General features: G+C 40.3%; 1 protein-coding gene and 1 pseudogene across 5 annotated transcripts in view; one reads left to right on the top strand and one right to left on the bottom strand.

Moving 5' to 3' along the window:
• LOC126076526 (cytidine monophosphate-N-acetylneuraminic acid hydroxylase) overlaps positions 1-26,914 on the bottom strand; it is a 509,905-nt gene that overhangs the window by 144,330 nt on the left and 338,661 nt on the right. Inside the window, exon 1 of one of the 5 annotated variants that reach the window (XM_049885092.1) lies at positions 15,428-15,554. The exons of the other annotated variants lie outside the window; for them this stretch is intronic. Within the exon in view, the coding sequence (XP_049741049.1) occupies positions 15,428-15,546 (119 nt within the window). The 5' untranslated portion in view covers positions 15,547-15,554. Of the gene's footprint in view, positions 1-15,427; positions 15,555-26,914 lie in introns of those variants that run through there. 5 annotated transcript variants of the gene reach the window in all.
• LOC126076544 (astrocytic phosphoprotein PEA-15-like) lies at positions 7,507-7,907 on the top strand (annotated as a pseudogene).

Here is a 26,914-nt window from a genome sequence, read left to right on the forward strand (position 1 = left end):
ACTGCCCCAAGCACTAGACAGCCCTCTCTGCTCCACATAGAGTTCTTCCACGTTTGTCATTCAATTTCTATTGAAAACGAAGGATTTAAAAACTGTCTACATTTACAAAATCTGAATAAAAATTTAGAATTCACCTAGTTCTGGTAATATTTATCCATGTTTTACTTGTAAACAAAAATGGTTGTATTTCCTTCCCCACACCCACACCGACTTGTTATAGCCAGTGGCGTCACTAAAAGCAGTGTGGGGCAGCGGACTACACCAGGTAACCCTGTCAAAGAAAGTGACGCCAAAATGACTGTCTATAAAATTTCTGTTCCGTGTTTCAGTAGAAATTTATTATTTTTTATAAAATTATCCCAGTAGTTACTTATAACCAGGAAACCATCTTTTGTAAGCCCAGCTTACACATATCAATATACCTACAAGGCTAAAACTCCATGCTAATTTACTTTCTAAACATTCTAAAAAGCCTGGTGGCATAGTAGTTAAGAGTTCGTCTGCTAATCAAAAGGTCAGCAGTTCAAATCCACCAGGAGCCCCTTGGAAACCGTATGGGCAGTTCTACTCTGTCCTATAGGGTTGCTATGAGTTGGAATCTCCTTGATGACAACAGGTTTAATGCACTCTGGTCACAGCTGTCATTATTAGATGCTTAGAATCACGATGCTTAGAATCACGTGGTTTAGTCTGCACACTGGTCTGCACACGCTGCAAGCAAGCGCTGTTGTTTTCATTGCTGCTGCTGTTTTTATAGTCACTAAATTTGTCAAATTTTCTGATGTTTTAGGTGCAAAATTGTGTTAATTAGCATGGGGGGTGACACCATGAGCTACTGTACTGGGTGACACCAACCCTAGTGATGCCACTGTCTATAGGACAGGGTAAAACTGCGCCATGAAGTTTCCAAGGCTGTAATCTTTACAAAAGCAGATTGCCCAATCTTTTCTCCAGAGGACAGCTGGTGGGTTCGAACCGCTGACCTTTCTGTTAACAGCTGAGCGCTTAACCAGTGCACCACCCAGGGTTCCTTACTGATTATAGTAAAAAAAAAAAAAAAAAAAAAAATTTTTTTTTATTATAGTAGTAACTGGAAAACTTGGAGTAAATCCCTGAAATGAAATGATACTCTGTTGTGTGGCATTATGTAGCATCACCCCCACCTGTCATTATGAGTTCTGGGCAAATCCATCTACTTGCTGTTATAGAATATTTGGGAAGCTTCTTCTTATACTAAAAAAAAAAAAAAAATGCTCAAGGACTTCCAGTTATGGCTAAGATAGAATAGCTCCATTCTTCCCAGGTCCTACTCCTTGCAACTAAAAAACACAGCATGACAAACAAGTCAGGAGGGAGCCCTACAAGATGTTTAAGAAGCCTGTAGGAAGGCAAAAAAGAGAAACAGAGGAATGAGAAATCAAGGAAACAAACAGAAAACAAAAAATAAAATGGCAGATGTAAGCCCTAACATATCAATAATTACCTTATATGCAAATAGTCTGAATACATCAATTAAAAGACAGAAATTGGCAGAGGGGATTAAAAAAAATGATTCAACAATACGCTGTCTATAAGAAATTCACTTCTAATACAGCAGAGGCAGGTTGAAAGTAAAAGGATAGAAAAGGTTATACCATGGATACATTGATCAAAAAGAGCAAGATTGGCTATATTAATATCAATGCAATCCTTATCACTAATTTTGAACCACAGTTTAAAAAAAATTAATGTGTGGCTGGAAGAAGTAAATATTTAAGGCTAAATAAACTCATATTATTATTTTCCAAACAAGTCAACATCAATAAAGCACATTACCTTATTCAGTTTCCCTCTTCCTGAAACATTAGCAACTTCTCCTGAAACACGCTTGGATGACAATGGACGCCCCATCACATTCTCTTTCTGTATTGCGACACTTGGCTCCTGTCGAAATTTACCACGCCACCTTCCAGTAGTCAAACACCCACTCCCCGGATGACTGTAACCAATCTGGGATTGGATCCAGGCCAGTGTGTACTGGAGGAACTAAAGTGAGGATACAGACGTGTCCTGTTGTTGACACAGTGAGGGAAGATGGACAGGGGCAAAGAATTTTGTTTACATTGCAGAGTTGAAGCCTCAAGAAGCAGAGGTTTGAGGCTAGTTCTCTTGGTTCCTCTTCTCCATCTGTTAGAGTTCAAGGACAAAGATACCTGTTACACCTAGCTGTGATGCACAGGGCAGGGATCTGGCATTTGAGTAAGATAAGTGTTTGCCAGGCCAGGGAACTTGTTTGTTCCTCCTTATTTCACACCATGAAGACAATGGCATGAATGTTAAATTTCATTTCCTTATAAAGCCTGTCCCATTTCTAGTCTTCAAACTACCTAGAATTTAATTGCTTATGTAATGAAGTAGGATTTTTACTTGGAAAGGGGGTAAATATTGTATAAGTCTGAATAGAATTTCCACGATCAGAAGGTAAATGTAAAATTGTGAAGAAGAAGAAGAAAAAAGAATGTATAGGCTTCCAGAGCTAAATTCAATGAAGAATATACGACATTGAATAACAATTAAAGACTGTCTTCAGTGTGGCACTTTCAAGAAAGATAGACACTGTTCAAATGGGCAGGCTTTGTATCCAAGTTTTAAATCTGGAGACCATAACTTATAATGCAGTAAAGGTATTTCTTGGCACTCTTCTTCCTAGTGGATGCTTCCTATCGAGAAAACATCAAAGAGAATATTCCAACTTCCTGTGTGTCAGACTTAAGGTCAGGAATTTTGACGATAAGGGAGAAATCATTTTTCTCAGCAAAATATAGGATATACATTTCCAGGGCAACTATGAAAAATAAAGGATATATGATTAAATGGAGACTATTAAAACTAGACTCTGGAAGCCCTGGTGGTGTAGTGGTTAAGTACTATGGCTGCTTACTAAAAGGTCGGCTGTTTGACAAATGGTGCTGGCATAACTGGATATCCATCCGCAAAAAAATGAAACAAGACCCATATCTCACACCAAGCACAACAATGAGCTCAAAATGGATCAAAGACTTAAATATAAAATCTAAAATGATAAAGATCATGGAAGAAAAAATAGGGACAACGTTCAGAGCCCTAATACATGGCATAAACAGTGTACAAAACATTACTAACAATGCAGGAAAGAAACTAGATAACGGGGAGCTCATCCAAAGACTTCACCAAAAGAATAAAAAGGTTACCTACAGACTGGGAAAAATTTTTTAGCTATGACACTTCCAATCAGCGCCTGATCTCTAAAATCTACATGATACTGCAAAAACTCAACTACAAAAAGACAAACAACCCAATTAAAAAATGGGCAAAAGATATGAATAGACACCTCACTAACGAAGACATTCGGGTAGCTAACAGATACATGAGGAAATGCTCATGATCACTAGCCATTAGAGAAACGCAAATCAAAAATACAATGAGATTCCATCTCACTCCAACAAGGCTGGCATTAATCCAGAAAACATAAAATAATAAATGTTGGAGAGGCTGTGGAGAGACTGGAACACTTATACACTGCTGGTGGGAATGTAAAATGGTATAATCTCTTTGGAGATTGATTTGGCACTCCTCTAAAAAGCGAGAAATAGAACTACCATAAGATCTAGCAATCCCACTCTTTGGAATATATCCTAGAGAAATAAGAGCCTTTACACGAACAGATAGATGCACACCCATGTTCATTGCAGCACTGTTTACAATAGCAAAAAGATGGACGCAACCAAGGTGCCCATCAATGAATGAATGGATAAACTATGGTATATTCACACAATGGAATACTATGGATCGATAAAGAACAGTGATGAATCCTTGAAACATTTCATAACATAGAGGAATCTGGAAGGCATTATGCTGAGTGAAATTAGTCAGTTGCAAAAGGACAATTATTGTATAAGACCACTATTATAAGAACTCCAGAATAGTTTAAACAGAAAAGAAAATGTTCTTTGATGGTTACGAGAGGGAGGAGGGAGGGAGGGTGGGAGAGGGGCATTCACTAATTAGTTGATAAGAACTATTTTAAGTGAAGTGAAAGACAACACACACTACAAGCGAGGTCAGCACAATTGCACTAAACCCAAAGCAAAGAAGTTTCCTGAATAAACTGAATGCTTCAAAGCCAGCAGAGCAAGGGCAGGGGTTTGGGGACCATGGTTTCAGGGGACATCTAAGTCAATTGGCATAACAAAATCTATTAAGAAAACATTCTGCATCCCACTTTGGAGAGTGGCGTCTGGGGTCTTAAACGCGAGCAAGCGGCCATCTAAGATGCATCAATTGGTCTCAACCCACCTGGAGCAAAGGAGAATGAAGAGCACCAAGGACACAAGGTAATTATAAGCCCAAGAGACAGAAAGGGCCACATAAACCAGAGACTACATCAGCTTGAGACCAGAAGAACTAGATGGTGCCTGGCTACAACCGATGACTACCCTGACAGGGAACACGACAGAGAACCCCTGAGGGAGCAGGAGAGCAGTGGGATGCAGACCCCAAATTCTTGTAAAAAGACCAGACTTAATGGTCTGACCGAGACTAGAAGGACCCCAGTGGTCATGACCCCCAGACCTTCTGTTGGCACAGGACAGAAACCATTCCCAAAGCTAACTCTTCAGACATGGATTGGACTGGACAATGGGCTGGAGAGGGATGCCGGTGAGGAATGAGCTTCTTGGATCAGGTGGACACTTGAGACTGTGTTGGCATCTCCTGCCTGGAGGGGAGATGAGAGGGTGGAGGGGGTTAGAAGCTGACCAAATGGACAAGAAAAGAGAGGGTGGAGGGAGGGAGAGGGCTGTCTCATTAGGCGGAGAGTAATCGAGACTACGTAGAAAGGTGTATATGTTTTTGTGTGAGAGACTGACTTGATTTGTAAACTTTCACTTAAAGCACAATAAAAATTTTTTAAAAAATCACTCAAGTAAAATTTAAATCCCATTAGTATGATCGGAATTGACTTGGCAGCAACGGGTTTTTGTTTTTAGTATGATATGAGACTGCCTGGGTGGCTCAAATGTTGTGCACTTGGCTACTACCTGTTAAAAACCCATTGCGGTCGAGTCGATTCTGACTCATAGCAACCCTATAGGACACAGCAGAACTGCCCCGCAGGGTTTCCAAAGAGCGGCTGATAGATTTGAACTGCCAGTCTTTTGGTTAGCAGCCAAGCTCTTAATCACTGCTCCACCAGGGCTCCAGTTGGCTACTAAGATGGTGCAAATGGTTTGCTCTTGGCTACTAACCTAAAGGTTGGTTTGAACCTACCCAGTGGTGCCACAGAAGAAAGGCCTGGTTAGGAGTATATCCTACCTGGATTTGAAGACCATCTCAAGAATACATTTGACGCCCTGAACACTAATGACCAGAGACCAGACGAGTTGTGGAATGACATCAAGGACATCATACGTGAAGAATGCAAGAGGTCATTAAAAAGACAGGAAAGAAAGAAAAGACCAAAATGGATGTCAGAAGAGACTCTGAAACTTGCTCTTGAACGTCCAGTAGCTAAAGCAAGTGGAAGAAATGATGAAGTAAAAGATCTGAACAGAAGATTTCAAATGTCAGCTCAAGAAAATAAAGTAAAATATTATAATGAAATGTGCAAAGACCTGGAGTTAGAAAACCAAAAAGGAAGAACATGTTCGGCATTTCTCAAGCTGAAAAAACTGAATGAAAAATTCAAGCCTGTAGTTGCAATTTTGAACGTTTCTATGGGCAAAATATTGAACGATGCAGGAAGCATCAAAAGCAGATGGAAGGAGTACACAGAGCCACTGTACAAAAAGAATTGGTCAACATTCAACCATTTCAGAAAGTAGCATATGATCGAGAACCAATGGTATCGAAGGAAGAAGTCCAAGCTGCACCGAAGGCACTGGGACAAAACAAGTCTTCAGGAATTGATGGAATACCAATTGAAATGTTTCAACAAATGGATGCAGCGCTGGAGGTACTCACTTGTCTATTTCAAGAAATTTGAAAGACAGCTACCTGGTCAACCAATTGAAAGAGATCCACATTTGTGCCCATTCCAAAGAAAGATGATCCAACAGAACGTGGTAATTACCGAACAATATCATTACTATCACATACAAGTAAAATTTTGCTGAAGATCATTCAAAAGCTGTCGCAGCAGTACATCAAAAGGGAACTGCCAAAAATGCAAGCCAGATTCAGAAGAAGATGTGGAATGAGGGATATCATTGCTGATGTCAGACAGATCTTGTCTGAAAGCAGAGAATACCAGAAAGATGTTTACCTGTGTTTTATTGACTACGCAAAGGTATTCAACTGTGTGGGTCATAAAAAATTATGGATAACACTACAAAGAATGGAAATTCCAGAACACTTAATTGTGCTCATGAAGAACCTGTACGTAGACCAAGGGGCAGTCATTCAAACAGAGCAAAGGGATACTACACAGTTTAAAATCAAGAAAGGTGTGCGTGAGAATTGTATCCTTTCACCATAGTTATTCGATCTATAGCCTAAGCAAATAACCCGAGAAGCTGGACTATATGAAGAAGAATGTGGCATCAGGATTGGTGAAACACTCCTCAACAACCTGCAATATGCAGATGACACAAACTTGCTTGCAAAAGAGGACTTGAAGCCCTTACAAATGAAGATCAAAGACAACAGACTTCAGCACAATGCCTCAACAAAAAGAAAACAAAAATCCTCAAAACTGGACCAATAAGCAACATCATGATAAATGGAGAAAAGATTGAAGTTTTCAGGGATTTCATTTTACTTGAATCCACAATCAACGTCCATAGAAGCAGCAGTCAGGAAATCAAATAATGTATTGCATTGGGCAAATCTGTTGCAAAAGACCTCTTTGAAGTGTTGAAAAGCAAAGATGTCACTTTGAGGACTAAGGTACACCTGACCCAAGCCATGATATTTTCATTGGCCTCATATACATGCGAATGCTGGACAATGAATAAGGAAGACGGAAAAAGAATCAGTGGTTTGAATCATGGTGTTGTCGAAGAAGATTGAACGGACTTCATCAACTGCCAGAAGAAATACAGCCAGAGTGGCCCTTGGAAGCAAGGATGGTGAGACTTTGCCTCACGTACTTTGGACATGTTATCAGGAGGGACCAGTCCCTGGAGAAGGCCAACATGCTTGGTAAAGTAGAGGGTCAGCGAAAAAGTGGAAGACACTGGACAAAATGGATTGACACAATGGCTGCAACAATGGGTTCAAACATAGCAATGATTGTGAGGATGGCACAGGACCAGGCAGTGCTTTGCTCTGTTGTTCATAGGATCCCTATGAGTTGGAACCAACTCAACGGCACCTAACAACAACACAACAGCTAATCTGGCTGAAAGGCTCTGAGTTAAGGGGTGAGGGGGCGGGGCACGGCGGCAGCGGCAGAAGCAAGCAGGAGCCAGAGAAGAGGCTCCAGATGCTGGTTTGGAACCTCGGGGCCCCGAAGTGTCTGCACCCCGATCGCTCATCCCCAGAGGCGTCATGACAGAGTACATTACCCTCCTCCAGGACCTGACTAACAACATCGCCCTAGAAGATCTGGAGCTGCTCGAGTCAGCCTGCAAGGAGCACATCCCCAGCAAGAAGCACAAGGAGATCACTACTGGCAGTGCCTGGTTCCATTTCCTGGAAAGCCACAAAAAGCTGGACAAAGACACGTTTGAGATCTCCCGCCCTCCTGACCTACTCACTATTATGGTTGACTATAGGACTTTTTTTTTTTTTTTTTTTTTAATAGGACTAGGGTGCTGAAGATCTCCGAGGACGATGAGCTGGACGCCAAGCTAACCCATGACCCCAGTGCCAAGAAGTACAAAGATATTATCCGGCAGCCTTCTGAGAAAGAGATCATCAAATTGGCCCCTTCACCAAAAAAGGCCTGAGCAAGGGGGAGGAAGAGGAGGAAAGTTGGTCTTTCCTGGGACCACGCCCCTCCCTCATTCTCGGAGGGAGGGGGCAGGGCCATCCCCCCCAATCTACCCACTTACTAACCTAGTCCGTACACCCTTGCTGTGCACATGGGTGTGCACGTACCCGTGCTCTGTCTGTCTGTATGTCTGGCTCATCTAGTTCCTCCTCCCTGTCAGGGGCTGGGAGGGATAAAGGGATAGGGAGGGCTTAATTTCCACACTGTAAGGGGAGGGAGGGGCTATTTCTATGCAAATAGAAATTGGCACATTCCTCCTACTTCCCTTTCTTCCACTCTCCCCCCACATCTCTGAAGTGTGGAAACAGAAAGGATCTTTATTTCTCACAGCAAAGAGCTGAGGTGGGGCGGGGGGAGACATGAGAAGTGGGTGGATGAAAGGAAAACCAGTGTGGAAGGAAGGTGAAGAGGCCACCCAACCCCCAGCCGGGAGGGGCAAGGAAAAAGCAGAGATCAGCGTTTGTACCCCTACATGGGACTGGACGATTCACATTTGCAGGTGTTCCTCAGGTTGGAAGGCCTGGGCACCAGCAGGTCCCTTTTTGCTCCCCTCTCATGGGCTGAGGATGAGTGTAAGCCAGGGATCTAATGAAAGAGGACCACTGGATCCTTTCCTGGCCCCAAAATCAAACCCCACAGAGCACTGGGCAGTATACACTCCCCACCCCACCCCACCCCACAACCACCTCTGCTCCCAAGAGACTACACTACTGTGGACACCTGCCTTAACACATGCACCCCAAATACTCCAGTTTTGCCTTAAAGGACCTTCCCAAGTTTTCCCAGCCCTGCCTGGCTTCTCCCTTAAGGAGAGAGAGGAGATACTTGTAGAATTGAGAGGAGAAATGAATGTGAACTTTTCTTCCGCTTGGGATCTGTTTGAGAGAGAGGGAGACCCAATCAGAGAATGAGCATGTGAAAGAATAAAGAGCCTTCCTGTGAGGAGCGAAGAGGATGGGATGGGAGAAGAGACAGGGTCACTTCAGCAGAGCCTCGTAGTTTCTCTGTGGGGTAAAATAATCTTAAAAAAAAAAAAAATGACTAACCTGCCCTTCCACCCCTGTACTGTTGTGAAATTTCTCCTATCCTTGGCTCCTGTCTGCAGTGTGTTCTAACCCTGGAATAAAGGTGATTGATTGTGCTGTAAAAAAAAAAAAAAGAGGGGTGGGTGTGCCTGGGGGCCATAGCCTTGGGATTCCTCCAGTAAGTCTGGTCATTTTTTTGTGAATTTGAATTTTGTTCTACATTTTTCTCCTGCTCTGTCCTGGACCCTCTGTTGTGATCCCTATCAGAGCAGTTGGGGGTGATAGCTGGGCACCACCTAGTTCTGTGGGGCTCAGACTGGCAGAGGTTGTGGGTCATGTGGTCCATTAATCACCTGGACTAATATTTCCCTTATGTCTTTTTTTGTTCTTCTTCACTTTGGATGGGGTGGGACCAATAGATGTATCTTAGATGGCCGCTTGCATCTTTTAAGATCCCAGATACTACTCACCAAGGTAGGATGTAGGACACTTTCCTTTTGAACTGTTATGCTAATTGATGTAGATATTCCCTGAGACCATAGTTCTCAATCCTCAGACCCAGTAACTCAGTCCCTCAAGGTGTTGGGATGTATCTAGAAAGCTTCTATGACTTTGCCTTGGTCAAGTTGTTCTGACTTCCACAGTATTGTGTGTTGTCTTTGCCTTTACCAAAGTTAACACTTGTCTACTATCTAGTTAGTAATTTCCCCTCTCCATTCTTCCCCTCCATTGTAACCAACAAAGATTGTTTTTTTCTGTGTGTAAACCTTTTCTTGGGTTCTTATAAGAGTGGCCTCATACAATATTTGTCTTTTTGTGATTGACTTATTTCACTCAGCATAATGCCCTCCAGAGTCATCCATGTCATGAGATGTTTTGCAGATTCATCATTGTTCTTTATTGTTGTGTAGTATTCCATTGTGTGTATGTACCATAGTTTGTTTATCCATTCATCTGTTGATGGGCACTTAGGTTTTTTCCATCTTTTTGCTATTGTGAATAATGCTGCAATGAACATGGGTGTATATATGTCTATTCACATGACAGCTCTTATTTCTCTAGGGTATATTCCTAAAAATGGGATTGCTGGATCATATGGTATTTTTCTAGCTTTTTAAGGAGGCACCATATCATTTTCCACAGTGGTTATACCATTTTACATTCCCCCCAGCAGTGCATAAGAGTCCAATCTCCCTGCAACCTCTCCAACATTTGTTATTTTCTGTTTTGTTTTGGTTTTAGTTAGTGCTTGTGATGTTGGGATGGGATGGTGTCTCACTGTAGTTTTGATTTGCATTTCTTTAATGGCTAATGATCAGGAGCATTTCCTTATGTGTCTGTAAGCCGCCTGAATGTCTTGTGAAGTGCCTGTTCATATCTTTTGCTCATTTTTTAATTGAATTATTTGTCTTTTTATTGTTGAAGTCTTGAAGTATTCTGAGAGCTTAGACCTTGTCGGATATGTCGTAGCCAAAATTTTTTTCCCAGTCTGTAGGCTCTCTTTTTACTCTGTTGGTGAAGTCTTTTGATGAGCATAAGCGTTTCATTTTTAGAAGCTCCCAGTTATCTAGTTATTCTTTTAGCGGTTGTACATTGTTAGTTATGGTCTGTATTGTATTTATGCCACATATTATGGCCCCTAGCATTGTCCCTATTTTTTCTTCCAAGATATTAATCGTTTTAGGTTTTCTATTTAGATCTTTGATCCATTTTAAGTTAGTTTTTACGTATGGTGTGAGTTTTGGGTCCTGTTTCGTTTACTTACAGATGGACATCCAGTTTTGCTGCACCATTTGCTAAAAAGACAGTCTTTTCCCCATTTAATGGATTTTGGTCCTTTGTCAAAGATCAGCTGACCATAGGTAAGTAGATTACATCTGGGTTCTCGATTCTGTTCCATTGGTCCATGTGCCTGTCATTGTAGAAGTACCAGGCTATTTCCATTACCGTGGCTGTATAGTAGGTTCTGAGATTAGGTAACATGAGGCCTCCTACTTTGTTCTTTTTCTTCAGTAATGCTTTGCTTACCTGGGCCCTCTTTCCTTTCCATATAAAGTTGGTGATTCATTTTTCCATCTTGTTAAAGAATGCTGCTGGTATTTGATCAGGATTGCATTGTATCTGCAGATCTCTCCGGGTAGAACTGACATTTTCACAATGTTGAGTCTTCCTGTACATGAGTATGGCTGCCTGTAATCTTAATGGAATCAGATCACCAGGCCTTTCTTCCATGATACCATTTCAAACCCAAATGCCAACCATTATCTTAGTAGTCAAGTGCCACCCATAGATCTCAATAGAGCACGTGGAGTCCCCCAAACTCTCATTACCTAAAGTGTGAGCCAGGCATAGATGCTCTGCATGCAGCATGGCCAAAGTCCAACAGAGAAAGGCCAGCCTCCACCAGCTGGATACAAAATGAACAGCACTTCAAGAAAAAGGACGCCCCCCTCACACTTGTTACCCATTTAGGTTGTTACAAACTTAGGTTGGCCTTTTGGCCTTTTTTTTGTTATGGATTGAATTGTGTCCCCCCAGAATATGTCAGAATTCTAACCCCTTCTGTTGCTGTTGTTAGGTGACCTCAAGTCAGTTCCTTAGTCTTCAAGATGACATGTTTGTTTTTCAACATTTTAAAGGTCTTTTTCAGCAGATTCGCCCAATGCGATGCATCTTTTGATTTCTTGACTGCTACTTCTGTGGGTGTTGATTGTGGATCCAAGTAAAATGAAATCCTTGACAACTTCAAGCTTTTCACCATTTATCATGATGTTGCTTATTGGTCCAGTTGTGAGGATTTTTGTTGTCTTTATGTTGAGGTGTAATCCATAGTGAAAGCTACAGTCATTGATCTTCAGCAGTAAGTACTTCAAGTCCTCTTCACTTTCAGTAAGCAAGGTTGTTTCATCTGCATATCACAGGTTGTTAATGAGTCTTCCTCCAATCTTGATGACCCATTCTTCTTCATATAGTCCAGCTTCTCCAATTATTTGCTCAGCATACACATTGAATAGGTATGGTGAAATGATACAACCTTGATGTACACCTTTCCTGACTTTAAACCACGCAGTGTCCCCTTGTTCTGTTCGAACAACTGCCTCTTGAACTATGCACAGGTTCCTCATGAGCACAATTAAGTACTCTGGAATTTCCATTCTTCCCAAAGTTATCCATAATTTGTTATGATCCACAGAGTCAACGCCTTTGCATAGTCAATAAAACATAGGTAAACATCTTTCTGGTATTCTTTGCTATCAGCCATTCCCTGTCCTCTTCTGAATATGTCTTGAATTTCTGACAGATCCCTGTGGATATACTGCTGCAGCCACTTTTGAATGATCCTCAGCAAAATTTTACTTGTGTGTGATACTTATGACATTATTTGATAATTTCTGCATTTGCTGCAATCACCTTTCTTGGAAATACGCATATGTATGGATCTCTTCCAGTTGGTTGGCCAGGTATCTGTCTTCCAAATTTCCTGGCATAGACAAGTGAGTGCCTCAAGCATTATATCTGTTTGTTGAAACATCTCATTTGGTATTCCATCAATTTCTGGAGCCTTGTTTTTCGTCAGTGCCTTCAGTGCAGCTTGGGCTTCCTCCTTCAGTACCATCGGTTCCTGATCATATGCTACCTCCTGAAATGGTTGAACATCAGCCATTTCTTTTTGGTACAGTCACTCTTTGTATGCCTTCCATCTTCTTTTGATGCTTCCTTCCTCGCTTAATATTTTCCCCATAAAAATCCTTCAGTATTGAAACTCAAGACTTGAATTTTTTCTTCAGTTCTTTCAGCTTGAGAAATGCTAAGCGTGTTCTTTCCTTTTGGTTTTCTAACTCCAGGTCCTTGCACATGTCATTATAATACATTGTCTTCTCAAGCTGTGCTTTGAAATCTTCTGTTGACCTCTTTTACTTTATCATTTCTTCCTTTTGCTTTAGCTACTCGATGTTCAAGAGCAACTTTCAGAGTCTCTTCTGACATCCGTTTTGGTCTTTTCTTTCTTTCCTGTCTTTTTAATGACCTCTTGCTTTCTTCATGTATGATGTCCTTGATGTCATTCTATAACTTGTCTGGTCTTCAATCATTAGTGTTCAATGTGTCAAATCTATTCTTGAGATGGTCTCTAAACTCAGGTGGGATATATTCAAGGTCATACTTTGGCTCTAGTTGACTTACCCTGCTGGTATTTGAATACCAGTGGCACAGCTTCCAGCATCACAGCAACACGCAAGCCCCTACAGTACAACAAACTGACAGATGCATGGGGCTAACCCTTGTGGATTTACTGTAATCCCATTTGGGAATTGGTTTTCTTTGTTATGTGAATGAGGCCATGTCCTTGCAGGGTTGTCTTAAACTTAACCAAACTACTTTTGAGATATGAAAGGTATAGATTAGGCACAGAGACAAGGAAGCACAAACTTGTGAAGACAGAAGCTCCTCTGAGGATCACCAAGGAACAAAGAAACACCAACTTAGAGAAACTGAGACAAGAATCTTCCTCCAGGGCCAGCAGAAAGAAAGCCTCACCCTAGATTCGGTGCCCTAAAGTCTGATGTCTAGCCTCCTCAACTGTGAAAAAATAAAATTCTGTTCCTTAAAGTCACCTAAAACCAACAAAAACCAAACCTGTTGCTATGGAGTCAATTCTAACTCATTGCAACCCTATAAGACATGGTAGAACTGCCTGTTTGGGTTTCCAAGGAGTGAATAGTGGGTTCAAACTGCCAAACCTTTGGTTTGCAGCCAAACTCTTAACTACTGCACATCCAGTGCTCTTAAAGCCACCTACTTATGATATTTCTGTAACAGCAGCACTGGGAAACTAAGACAGTTCTCTAAGTAATGAGAAATGCATCAGCACATGTCTTGGCCCAGGAACAACACTAGAGAGGATGCATGTCAAGGCCTGAGTCTACACTGAAGGTCAAGATCTCAAACTGAGGGCCCTAGGAAGAGCATTAGTAGCCCTAGTGACATAACCATTAAACACTTTTGGCTGCTAACCAAAAGTTCAGTGGTTCAAAACCACCAGAGTCTCCACAGGAGAAAAGACCTGGCAGTCTACCCAGGAAACCTATGGGGCAGTTCTACTCTGTCATATAGAGTCACTAAAAGTCAAAATTGACTCCACAGCACGCAACAACAGTAAGAACATTGGGAGTCCCTGGGTGGTGCATATGTTTAACGTGATTTTCTGCTAACCGAAAGGCTAGAGGTTCGAGTCAACCCAGAGGTGCCTCAGAAGAAAGGCCTGGCAATCCACTTTCCAAAAATCAGCCATTGTAGTAATAGACCAGCACTACCACAGCCTCCACCAGACTGAGTCCAGTATAACTAGATGGTGTCCGGCTACCACCACTGACTGCTTTGACAGGGATCACAATAGAGGATCCCGGACAGAGCTGAAGAAAAATGTAGAACAAAGCTCTAACTTGAAAAAAAAAAAGACCATATTTACTGGCCTGACAGAGACTGGAGAAACCCTGGGAGTATGGTCCCCGAACTGCCTTTTAACTCAGTACTGAAGTTGCTCCTGAGGTTCACCCTTTATCCAAAGATTAGACAGGCCCATGAAACAAAATGAGACTAAACGGGCACACCATCCCAGGGGCAAGGACTAGAAGCAGAAGGGGGCAGGAAAGCTGGTAATAGGTAACCCAAGGTTGAGAAGGGAGAGTATTAACATGTCATGGGGTTGTTAACCAATGTCATAAAACAGTATGTGTACTAACTGTTTAATGGGTAGCTAATTTGTTCTGTAAACCTTCATTTAAACTACAATTTAAAAAAAATCAGCCATTAAAAACTTATGGAGCATAGTTCTATTCTGACACACTTGGCTACTAACCAACAAGTTACAGGTTCGAGTACACCCAGAGGCACCTCAGAAGAAAAGTGTGGTGATCTACTTCCAAAACATCAGCATTGAAGACCCTATGGAGCACAGTTCTACTTTGACACGCATGGGGTCACCATGAGTTGGACAGTAACTGGTAGGAAAAGCCTTGAAGAGTCACTGTTTGCCCAGAATGCTGACATCTCCAGAGACCTTGCTTTCCTGCCCATCCACAGACTGGCTCAATCTAGCTCAGCCTGCTCTCTGTTAAACTACCAAAGGAGGAAGGAAACAGATGTCCAGGCCACCTAGATTCATCTCCATCAGATATACAGAGAACAGAGTGAAAGTCTCCCCTAAGCTTCTCTTCTGCCCTGCCTTCCACCAATTAAAACAAGGTTCAGTTATTTTTTAACCTTCAAATTCACAAAATGTTAGAGATTAATAACATTTGGTGCTGGTGGGTACCTTGGGAAAGGCGTATGCTCATATTCCTCATAGAAGTATCAATCAATACAACTTTATGAGCAATTTGACAGCATCTATTTAACTTTTAGAAGCCCTGGTAGCACAGTTGTTAAGCATTCGGGTGCAGTTTGAACCTACCAGCTGCTCCACAGGAGAAAGACGTGGCAGTCTGCTTCCATAAAAGAGTACAGCCTTGGCTTCAGCAATTGCTGTGTCCCCTCAGACAGAAGTAGGGTCTGTCGCACACCCTGAGCCATTCTCCTGGCTTTGGAGAGAGAACAAATTAACAAACAGGAAAAAATAATCTGCCAGCTACCTGAAGCCGGGAACTCAGGGCAGGCACAGCCCCTTTTCCTAGGCACAGGTGTAAGTGGTCCATTGACTCCAAATGCCTTTAATCCCTGCATAGACCTGTGTGGATGCATTTCAACAGTATTGGCCCTCATTAGCACAGTACAACAGAGTATATACCTGAAGCCTATTTTCACCTGTGTCAACTATAAGGTGGAGTGGCACATTCATGACATTGAACATGCTCTGCCCAGTAAGCAGGGTCCTTGCCTACACACATCAGGGGCCTGAGGACTGGTAGCTCCACCCATACCACCTAGCCACCTGCGGCAGGGGTCCAAGAATAATTGATGCCTCCCAGTCCTTACAGCCAACAGCATTGGGTGCCCGTAGTACAGCTGCAAAACCCACCCACCTATGTGCTCTAATAAACAGGGACACACTTTCCTCCCAGACACTCAGGGGCGGCCATCGCCCCCTGCCTTGCTCAGCGCATGACCCTCTACTGCAGCCAGATACCTGTGCCTACTCCAATCACCCCTGCCCATCTAGGGCTATAGGTGAGCGCCTGCACCACACACTTGTTAACTGATTACCAGGACACCTAAGCTGAATCCATTCAAGAAAAGTAAATGGACTTCTAGGCTCACATATGTAGTAACACCTCTAACCACCTGGTGCCAAAACATGAGAGTTTCAAAAGCACCAATAATCAAACTAGCTCACATGACCAGCCTATTTGGGCAAAACAAAACAAGAAGCAAGGACACAGTAAACAAACATAAAATAAATAATAAATACAATAACTTGACGGCATGGATACAAGTCAATATCAAATCATATAAAGAGGCAGACCATGATGACTTAAGCAAACCTCCAAAACTGAGAATCAAGAAACCTCCCAGAGGAAGATAAATTAAGGATGGGATAAAGAAATTCACAGAACCAAATAAGAATGAAAACATATCCTACCAGAACCTTTGGAACACAGCAAAAGCAATGCTCAGGGGCAGTATATAGCAATAACTGCACACATCCAAAAAGAAGAAAGGGCCAAAATCAAAACATTAACTCACAACTCAAACAAACAGAAAGAGAGCAGCAAAAGAAGCCCTCAGGCACCAGAAGAAAACAAATAACAAAGATTAAAGCAGAGTTAAATGAAATAGAGTACTGAAAAAGTTAACGAGACCAAAGGCTTGTTCCTTGAAAAGATCAAAAAAATCAATAAACGACTGGCCAAACTGACAAAAGAAAAACAGGAGAGGAAGCAAATAACCCAAATAAGAAATGAGATGGGAGAATTCACAACAGACCCAACTGATATTAAAAGACTCATAACAGAACACTATGAAAAATTGTTCTCTAACAAATTTGAAAACCTAGAGGAAATGGACAAATTTCAAGAAACACACTACTTACCAAAACTAACACAAACAGAGGTAGAACAACTAAATAAACTTACGACAAAAGTTGAGAATGAAAAAGTAATTAAAAAACTTTCAACAACAACATTAACAAAAAGCCCTGGCCCTGACGGCTTTGCTGCAGAATTCTACAAAAGTTTCAGAAAAGAGTTAACACCACTACTACTAAAGGTATTTCAGAGCATAGAAAAGGATAGAATACTCCCAAACTCATTCTATGAAGCCAGCATAACCCTGATACCAAAAGCAGGTAAAGACACAAAAAAAGAAAGTTACAGACCAGTATCCAACATGAACATAGACACAAATTCTCAACAAAATTCTAGCCAATAGCATTCAACAACATTTCAAAAAAAATAATTCGCCATGACCAAGTGGGATTTATCCCAGGTATGCAGGGAAGGTTCAACATTAGAAAAACAATCAGAACGTGGTGCTATAGACAGAAGTACCACGCCATCCCTACACAGCAAAGACCTGAAAAAACTAAGTAAAACAGAGACAAACATCAATCCTGAAATCCTAAGTATCAAATGAAGAGATAAAGAAGTCAGCCAAGCATCAAATGGAATAAGAAACAGACAGAAAACAGAGAGCGAGAGATATGTGCAGAGGTCCCCTAACAACTAATGAAGCACGGCTTTGCCATCTTGGACTCCTATCAGAGATCGGCAGACAGGGAGTATGGGCAAAGAGCTTCATGGAGCTCCCAGCAGCAGACAGAGCACCCAGTAACCAGCGATATATGCTTTCACAACCCCACCCTTCTCCTCCCCCACCCCAGCCTCTCTCACTTCCTGCTGACCATGGTCTCTTGGCCGAGAGGCACCGTGCTACTTCTATTTACCGCCCCCCCCCGACAGTGGCCACTGCCATCAGTGCCATTTGTTTGTTGCTGGTGTTACTTTTTTTCTGCTTCTTTTGATTTCCTCCCTGCCTCTCACTACCTCCCCCGCCTTTCTCTTGAACACCTGGCTCCGTGTGTCAGCTTTGCTTCTTCTGGAAAGGCTGTGAAGCACTGCTCTGCTGGGGAACCACTTCCCCAGACAGTGCTCCCACAGTGGTGGGATGCCCAGGGCCTTTATTTGTTTGTTGTTCATTTTCTGTTTATGACTTGGGGGCCCCTTCTAGCCAGGCTGTATTGTGTGACCTGGAGCCACTTTCCCAGTCTTTGGAGCCACATCAGTGGGATCCCTGAGGGCTTTTCTTTTCTTTCTTTTTCTATTTTTTTCTCTTTTCTTTTTCTTTTTGTTTTTCTCCATTTCTCGGTTTCTCATCTCTCCACTCCAGCAACAAGTTCCCTTAGCAATCTTTTTTCTTTCTTTGTTTGTTTTTAGCTCTTGGTTTTCTCTCCTATCTCTCTTCTTTCCCACATCCAACTTAGTTCCACATATCACAACCTTCTCCCTCCTTCCTGACTACCTGCACCAAGAGCTGAATGGCATGCCTCTGAGCAACACAATCACGGCCTACCAGAACGTGCCCTGCACTGATTCCCAGCCCACCCTGTGGGCCCTAGTACATGCCACAAATAACCCATTCCAGCCCCTACCCTTCAGCTTGACTTGCCCTGCTGCAAGATAGCGACTGGCCCTGTCCATTGAACAAGGAGGTGAAAAGTGTCATGCCCATCAGTGAGCAAACAACAAAAAACGCAAAGCCCATCTGCTCAGACATAACCAAATAAAACAAAAAAGCAGGATGAAAGAAATCTACAATCAAAAATGAAAAAAAAAATAACTACTGAATGTCCTGAAGACAGACGACAATATCAAAACATAAAAAAAAAAAAAAGATAGGCTGCTTCCAGGAGGCATCCAAAATAAGACACCAGTTGACTTTCCAGTAGAAGAAAAGGCACTAGAACTACTTAACAGGGAATTCAACTCTAATATTCAGAGCTGTTGAAGAGTTGAAGCAAAAAGCAGACAAAAATGAGGAAAAGATACACAGATTCATGGAAAAAAATTCATAGAAAATACAGACCAAAAGAACGGAAGAATTCAAGAAAATAATACAGGAACAAGGTATGAAAATAAATTCACAACTAAAAATCATACAAAAGCAGCAATTAGAAATTCAGAACATAAACAAGATTTCAGAAATGGACAGTGTCATAGAAGGGCTGAGGAGCTGGTCTGAAACTATGGAAGGCAGGATCAATGAAATTGAAGACAAACACTTGAATACCACATTGTTTGAGGAAAAATCAGAAAAAAAAAGAAGAAGAATGAAGAAACCCTGAAAATTATGTGGAATACACTCAAAAGCAAAAATTTTTGAGTGACTGGAGTTCCAGAACAGGCGGACAAAACAGAAAACACAGAGAGGATATTGAAGAACTGCTGACAGAAAACTTTCTTAACATCATGAAAGATGAAAAGCTGACCTCCAAGAAGCTCAAAGAAACCCATATAGGATAAACCCCAAAAGGAAATCACCAAGGCATAACATAATCACACTTACTAAAACTAAAGACAAAGAAGGAATCTTGAGAGCAGCTCAAGAAAAACAAAAAGTCACATACAGAGGGGAAACAATAAGACTAAGCTCTGAATATTCAGCAGAAACTATGCAAGCAAGAAGGCAATGACATAATATATATTAATCCTTAAAGGAAAAAAATTGCCAACCAAAAATAATATATCCTGCAAAGCTCATTCAAATATGATGGTAAAATTACTACATTAACAGATAAACAGAAATTAAGGAAATATGCAAAAACCAAACTAAGCTTACAAGAATTATTAGAGGAAGTCCTTCAGTTTGAGAACAAACAACATCAGACCACAGCCTGAATCTAGGATGCAAGATTGTACCAGACTTTGGAAATGAACTCTCAAAGACTATCTAAAACCAAAAGAATTACAAGGAACCAGAGAGGTTAATCGATAACTGACAACATCAGAACAATAAAAGAGGGAATAAATGGTATAGGTATAAAACATTCTAATGGAGAGGAAGGCAAGGCGATACCAAGTAATAACAGACTGGTTCAATGCTAGAAAGATAAGGGTAAGCTTCAAAGTAGCCACAAAGGAAGTTAACAAACCCACTCGCCAAAATAAAGAAGAAAAACATTAAGTCTCAACAAAAACAAAAGAAATGAAAAAAATCAAAAAACAAAAAGAATTCAGCACAGAAGAGTTAGAGAAACAAAGATAACATCAGCACCACAAAAAAAAAAGCAATACAAAATGACAGCAATAAACTCACACCTATCAATAATTACATTGAAAGTAAATGGTCTAAACGCACCCATAAAGAAACAGAGAGTGGCAGAATGGATTAAAAAACAGGATCCATCAATATGCTATCTACAACAGACACACCTTAGAAACAAAGATGTAAATTTATTAAAAATCAAAGGATGGAAGAAAATATATCAAGCAAATAGCTACCAAAAAAGAGCAAGAGTGCCAGTAAGAATTTCAAATAAAATAAACTTTAAAACAAAACCCACCATGCAAGATAAAGAAGGTCACTATATAATGATTAAAGAGATGATACGTCATGAAGACATAACCATAATAAACATTTACACACCCAACAATAGGGCTCCAAAATACATAAAACAAACTCTAATAGCACTGAAAAGAGAAGTTGACAGTTCCACGATAATAATAGGAGACTTTAACACACCACTCTTAGTAAAGGACAGAACATCTAGAAAGAAACTCAGCAAAGATACAGAAGATCCAAAGGCCACAGTCAGCCAACTTGACTTTATAGACATATATAGAATACATCCCCCAACAGCTGCCAAGTACACATTCTTTTCCAAGGCACATAGAACAATGTCCAGAAGAGACTACACCTTAGGCCACAAGCAACCCTCGACAAAATCCAAAACACTGAGATAATACAAAGTATCTTCTCTGACCACAGTGCCACCAAAGTAGAATTAACAACAGGAAAAGTAAGGAAAAAAAATCAAATACATGGAAATTGGATAAAACCCTCCTTAAAAACCACGTAATAGAAGAAATCAGAGATGAAAAAAAAAATTCCTAGAATCAAATGAAAATGAAAATGCAACATACCAAAACCTCTGGGACACAGAGGTCAATTTACAGCAATAGATGCACACATCATAAAAGAAGAAAGGAACAAGATCAAAACATTAGCTACACAGCTCAAGCAAATAGAAAGAGAACAACCAAAAAAAGCCTTCGGGCCCAGAAGAAAGGAAATAATAAAGATCAGAGCAGGAATAAATGAAATAGGGAATAGAAAAACCAACAAAACGAAAAGTTGGTTCTTTGAAAGGATCAACAAAATCAACAAAACCTCTGGCCAAAATGAGAAAAGAAAAACATGAGTGGATGGAAATAACCCAAATAAGAAATAAAATGGGGGACATTACAACAGACCCAGCTGAAATAAAAAGAATCGTAACAGAGTACTATTTAAAATTATACTCCAACAAATTTGAAAACCTAGAGGCTTTTTTTGGTTGGGTTTTTTATTATTATTATTACCCATAATAAGAGAAGAGACTGAAAAAGTAATAAAAATAATAAAAAAAAAAACTCCCAACCAAAAACAGCCCTGGCCCAGACGGCTTCACTCTAGAATTCTACCAAACATTCAGAGAAGAGTTTACACCAGTACTACTCAAACTACTTCAGAACACAGAAAAAGAAGTGATACTTCCAAATTCATTTTATGAAGCTAGCATAACCATGATACCAAAACCCAGCAAAGACACCACAAAAAGAGAAAATTACAGACCAATATCTAGCCAATAGAATTTCGCATCATATCAAAAAAATAATACACCATGACCAAGTGGGATTCATACCAGGTATGCAAGGATGGCTAAACATGAGAATATCAATCAGCATAATCCATCACATAAATAAAAGGAAAGAAAAGAATCACATGATTATCTCAATCGATACAGAAAATATATTAGATAAAATCCACCATGCTTCCTGATAAAAAAAGCTCTCCATAAAATAGGTATAGAAGGGAAATTTCTCAACATAATAAAGGGCATCTATGCAAAACCAATAGCCAACATCATTCTTAATGAAGACAGGCTGAAAACATTCCCCTTGAGAACAGGAATAAGACAAGGATGCCCTTTATCACCACCCCTATGTAACACTGTGTTGGAAGTTCCAGCTAAAGCAATAAGACAAGGAAAAGAAATAAAGGACATCCAAACTGGCAATAAAGAAGTTAAACTGTCCCTATTTGTGCATGATACTACGTTATACACAGAAAAACTAAACAACTCCTCCAGAAAACTACTGAAGCTAATAGAAAGATTCATCAGAGTAGCACAATACAAGATAAACACACAAAAATCAGCTGGATTCCAATACACCAATAAAGAGTATGATGAAAAGGAAATCAGGAAAACAATACCATTTATAGTAGCCCCTTAAAAAAAAAAAAAACTTACGAATAAATATAATCAGGGATGCAAAAGACCTATACAAAGAAAACTACAAAACACTACTGCAAGAAACAAAAAGAGATCTACATAAATGGAAAAACACACCATGCTCGTGGATAGGAAGAGTCAACCTTGTGAAAATGACAATTCTACCCAAAGCAATGTACAAATACAATGCAATCCCAATCCAAATACTGAGAATGTTCTTTAAAGAGGTGGAAAAATTAATCATTAACTTTATATAGAAAAGGGAGAAGCCCCAGATAAGTAAAGCAGTATTGAAGAAGAATAAAGTAGGAGGACTCGCGCTACCTGACCTCAGAAGCTGCTATACAGCTATGGTAGTCAAAACAGCATGGTACTAGTACAACGACATATACATTGACCAACAGAACAGAATTGAGAAACCAGATGTAAATTCATCCACCTGCAGTCACCTGATCTTTGACAAGGGCCCAAAGTCCATCATACGGGGAAAAGACAGTCTTTTCAACAAATGGTGATGGCAGAACTGGATGTCCATCTGCAAAAAAGTGAAACAGGACCCATACCTCACACTATATACAAAAACTAATTCAAAATGGATCAAAGACCTAAATATAATGCCAAAAACTATAAAGCTCATAGACGAACAACTAGGATCAATGCTAAAGGCCCCAGTACACTGCATTAATAGGATACAGACCACAACCAAAAACACACAAACTCCAGAAGAAAAGGTAGATAACTGGAATCTTCTAAAAATTAAACAATTATGCCCATCAAAAGACTTAATCAAAAGAGTAAAAAGAGAACCTACAGACTGGGAAAAATTTGGGGGCTATTACAAACCAGACAAAAATCTGACCTCTAAAATCTGCAGGAAAATCCAACACCTCAACAACAAAAAGACAAATAATCCAATTAAAAATGGGCAAGAGAAATGAACAGACACTTCACCAAAGAAGACATTCAAGTGGCCAACAGACACATGAGGAAATGCTCAAGATCACTAGCCATTAGAAAAATGCAAATTAAAAACACAATGAGATACCATCTCACCCAGAAATTGCAACAGGAATTAAAAAAAAACAGGAAATAACAAATGTTGGAGAGGCTGCTGGGAGACTGGAACTCTTATGCACCGCTAGTGGGAATGCAAAATGATACAACCATTTTGGAAAACAATATGATGCTTCCTTAGAAAGCTAGAAAGAGAAATACCTTATGATTCAGCAATCCCACTCTTAGGAATATATCCTAGAGAAGTAAGAGCCATCACATGAATATAGATATATGCACAGCCATGTTCATTGCACATTGTTCACAATAGTAAGAAGATGGAAACAACCCAGATGCCCCTCAACAGGTGAATGGATAAACGAACTATGGTATATACACACAATGAAGTGTTACCCAAAGATGAAGAACAATAATGAGCCTGTGAAGCATCTCATAACATGGATGAATCTGGAGGGCATTATGCTGAATGAAATAAGTCAATCACAAAAGGACAAATATAGTATGAGACCTTTACTGTAAAAACTCATGAAAAGGTTTACATACAAAAAGAAACACTCTTTGATGGTTACAAGGGAGAGGTGGGGTGGGGATGGAAAAACACTAGACAGTAAATAAGTGGAAACTTCGGTGAAGGGTAAGACAGTACAAAATACTGGGGAAGCCAGCACAACTTGTACAAGGCAAGGTCATGGAAGCTCCATAGATATACCCAAACTCCCTGAGGGATGAAATTGCTGGGTTGAGGACTGTGGGGACCATGGTCTCAGGAAACATCTAGCTCACTTGGCATAACATCATTTATAAAGAAAGTGTTCTGCATTCTACTTTGGTGAGTAGCCTCGGGGTCTTGAAAGCCTGTGAATGGCCATCTAAGATACTTCACTGGTCTCACCCCTTCAGGAGCAAGGAATAATGAAGAAAACAAGGGAAAGATTAGTTCAAAGGACTAAGGGAACACATCTACCATGGTCTCCACAAGACTGAGTCCAGTACAACTAGATGATGCCTGGCTACCACCACTGACTGCTCTGACAGGGATCACAATAGAGGGTCCTGGACAGAGCTGGAGAAAAATGTAGAAAAAAATTCTAACTCACAAAAAAAGACCAGATTTGCTGGCCTGACAAAGACTGGAGATACCCCGAGAGTATGGCCCCTGGACACCCTTTTAGCTCAGTACTGAAGCCACTCCTGAGGTTCACCCTTTAACCAAAGATTAGACAGGCCCATAAAACAAAATGAGACTAAATGGACACACCAGTCCGGGGCAAAGACTAGGACGCAGGAGGGGCACAAGAAAGCTGGTAATAGGGAACCCAAGGCAAGAAGACAGAGTGTTGACATGTCATGGGGCTGCTAACCAATGTCATAAAACAATATCTGTACTAACTCTTTAATGAGAAACTCATTTACTCTGTAAACCTTCATCTAAAGCACAAAGAAAAAAAGAAAAATCAATGTAATCATCACATAAGTAAAACAAAAGACAAGAACCACGTGATCTTATCAATTGATGCAGAAAAGGCATTTGACAATGTCCAACACCCATTCATGATAAAAAAAAAAAAAAAAAATCCCAGCAAAACAGGAATAGAAGGGAAATACCTCAAAATAATAAATGGCATTTATACAAAGCCAACAGCCAACATCATCCTAAATGGAGAGGCTGAAAGCATTCCCCTTGAGAATGGGAACCAGACAAGGATGCCCTTTATCACCCCTCTTATTCAACATTGTGCTGGACGTCCTAGCCAGAGCAATTAGGCTAGAAAAAGAAATAAAGGGCATCCAAATTGGCAAGGAAGAAATAAAAGTATTTTTTTTTTTTTTTTTTTTTTACTGTTTGCAGATGATATGATATTATACACAGAAAACCCCAAAGAATCTGCAAGAAAACTACTGGAACTAATAGAGGATTTCAGCAAATTATCAGGATACAAGATGAACATACAAAAATCAGTTGGATTCCCCTACACCAACAAAGAAAACTTTGAAGAGGAAATAGCCAAATCAATACCATTTACAATAGCCCCTAAGAAGATAAAATACTTAGGAATAAATCTAAACAGATGTAAAAGACCTATATAAAGAAAGCTACAAGTCACTATTGCACAAAACCAAAAGAGACTTACATAAGTGGAAAAACATACCTTGCTCATGGGATAGAAAGACTGAACACTGTGAAAATGTCAATTCTACCCAAAGCGATCTGCGGATACAGTGCAATACTGAACCAAACCCCAACATTTTTTAATTAGATGGAGAAACAAATCACTAACTTCATATGGGAAGGGAAGACACCCCAATCAGTAAAGCATTCCTCAAGAAGAAAAACAAAGTGGGAGGCCTCATACTACCTGATTTTAGAACCTACTGTGCCGCCACGGTAGTCAAAACAGCCTGGTACCGGTACAACAGATACATAAACCAATGGAACAGAACTGAGAATCTACACATAAATTCATCCACCTGTGAGCAGCTGATATTTGACAAGGGTCCAAAGTCTGTTAAATGAGGAAAAGACATTCTTAAACAACTGGTGCTGGCATAACTGGATATCCATCTGCAAAAAACATGAAAAAAGACCCATACCTCACACCATGCACAAAAACTAACTCAAAGTGGATGAAGACTTAAGTATAAAATCTAAAACGATAAAGATCATGGAAAGAAAAAATAGGGACAATGCTAGTTGCCCTAATACATGGCATAAACAGAATGCAAAACATTACTAACAATGCACAAATACCAGAAGAGAAACTAGATAACTGGGAACTCCTAAAAATCAAACACATATATTCATCAAAAGACTTCACTAAAAGAGTAAAAAAGACAACCTACAAACTGGGGAAAAAGTTTTGGCCATGACAAATCCACTCAGGGCCTAATCTCCAAAATCTACAAAATACTGTGGAACCTCAACAACAAAAAGAAAAATAACCCAATTAAAAAATTGGCAAAGGATATGAAGAGGCACTTCACCAAAGAAGACATTTAGGCGGCTAACAGGTATATGAGGAAATGCTCGTGATTATTAGCCATTAGAGAAATATGAGCCAAAACTACAATGAAACACCATGTCACCCCAACAAGGCTAGCATTAATCCAAAAAACACAAAATAATAAATGTTGGAGAGGTTGTGGGGAGACTGGAACACTTACACACTACTGGTGGGAATGTAAAATATTACAACTACTTTGAAAATCAACATGGCACTTCCTTAAAAAGCTAGAAATAGAAGCACCATACAATCTAGCAATCCCACTCCTTGGAACATATCCTAGAGAAATAAGAGCCATCACACGAATAGATATATGCACACCCATCTTCATTGCAGCACTGTTCGCAATAGCAAAAAAAATGGAAACACCTACTTGCCCATCAATGGTTGAATGGATAAACATATTATGGTATATTCACACAATGGAATACTATGCAATGATAAAGAACAACGATGAATCAGAGAAATATCTCATAAGATGGATTAATCTGGAAGG

The sequence above is a fragment of the Elephas maximus genome, chromosome 1 (assembly GCF_024166365.1).
Source record: "Elephas maximus indicus isolate mEleMax1 chromosome 1, mEleMax1 primary haplotype, whole genome shotgun sequence".
NCBI lineage: Eukaryota > Metazoa > Chordata > Mammalia > Proboscidea > Elephantidae > Elephas > Elephas maximus.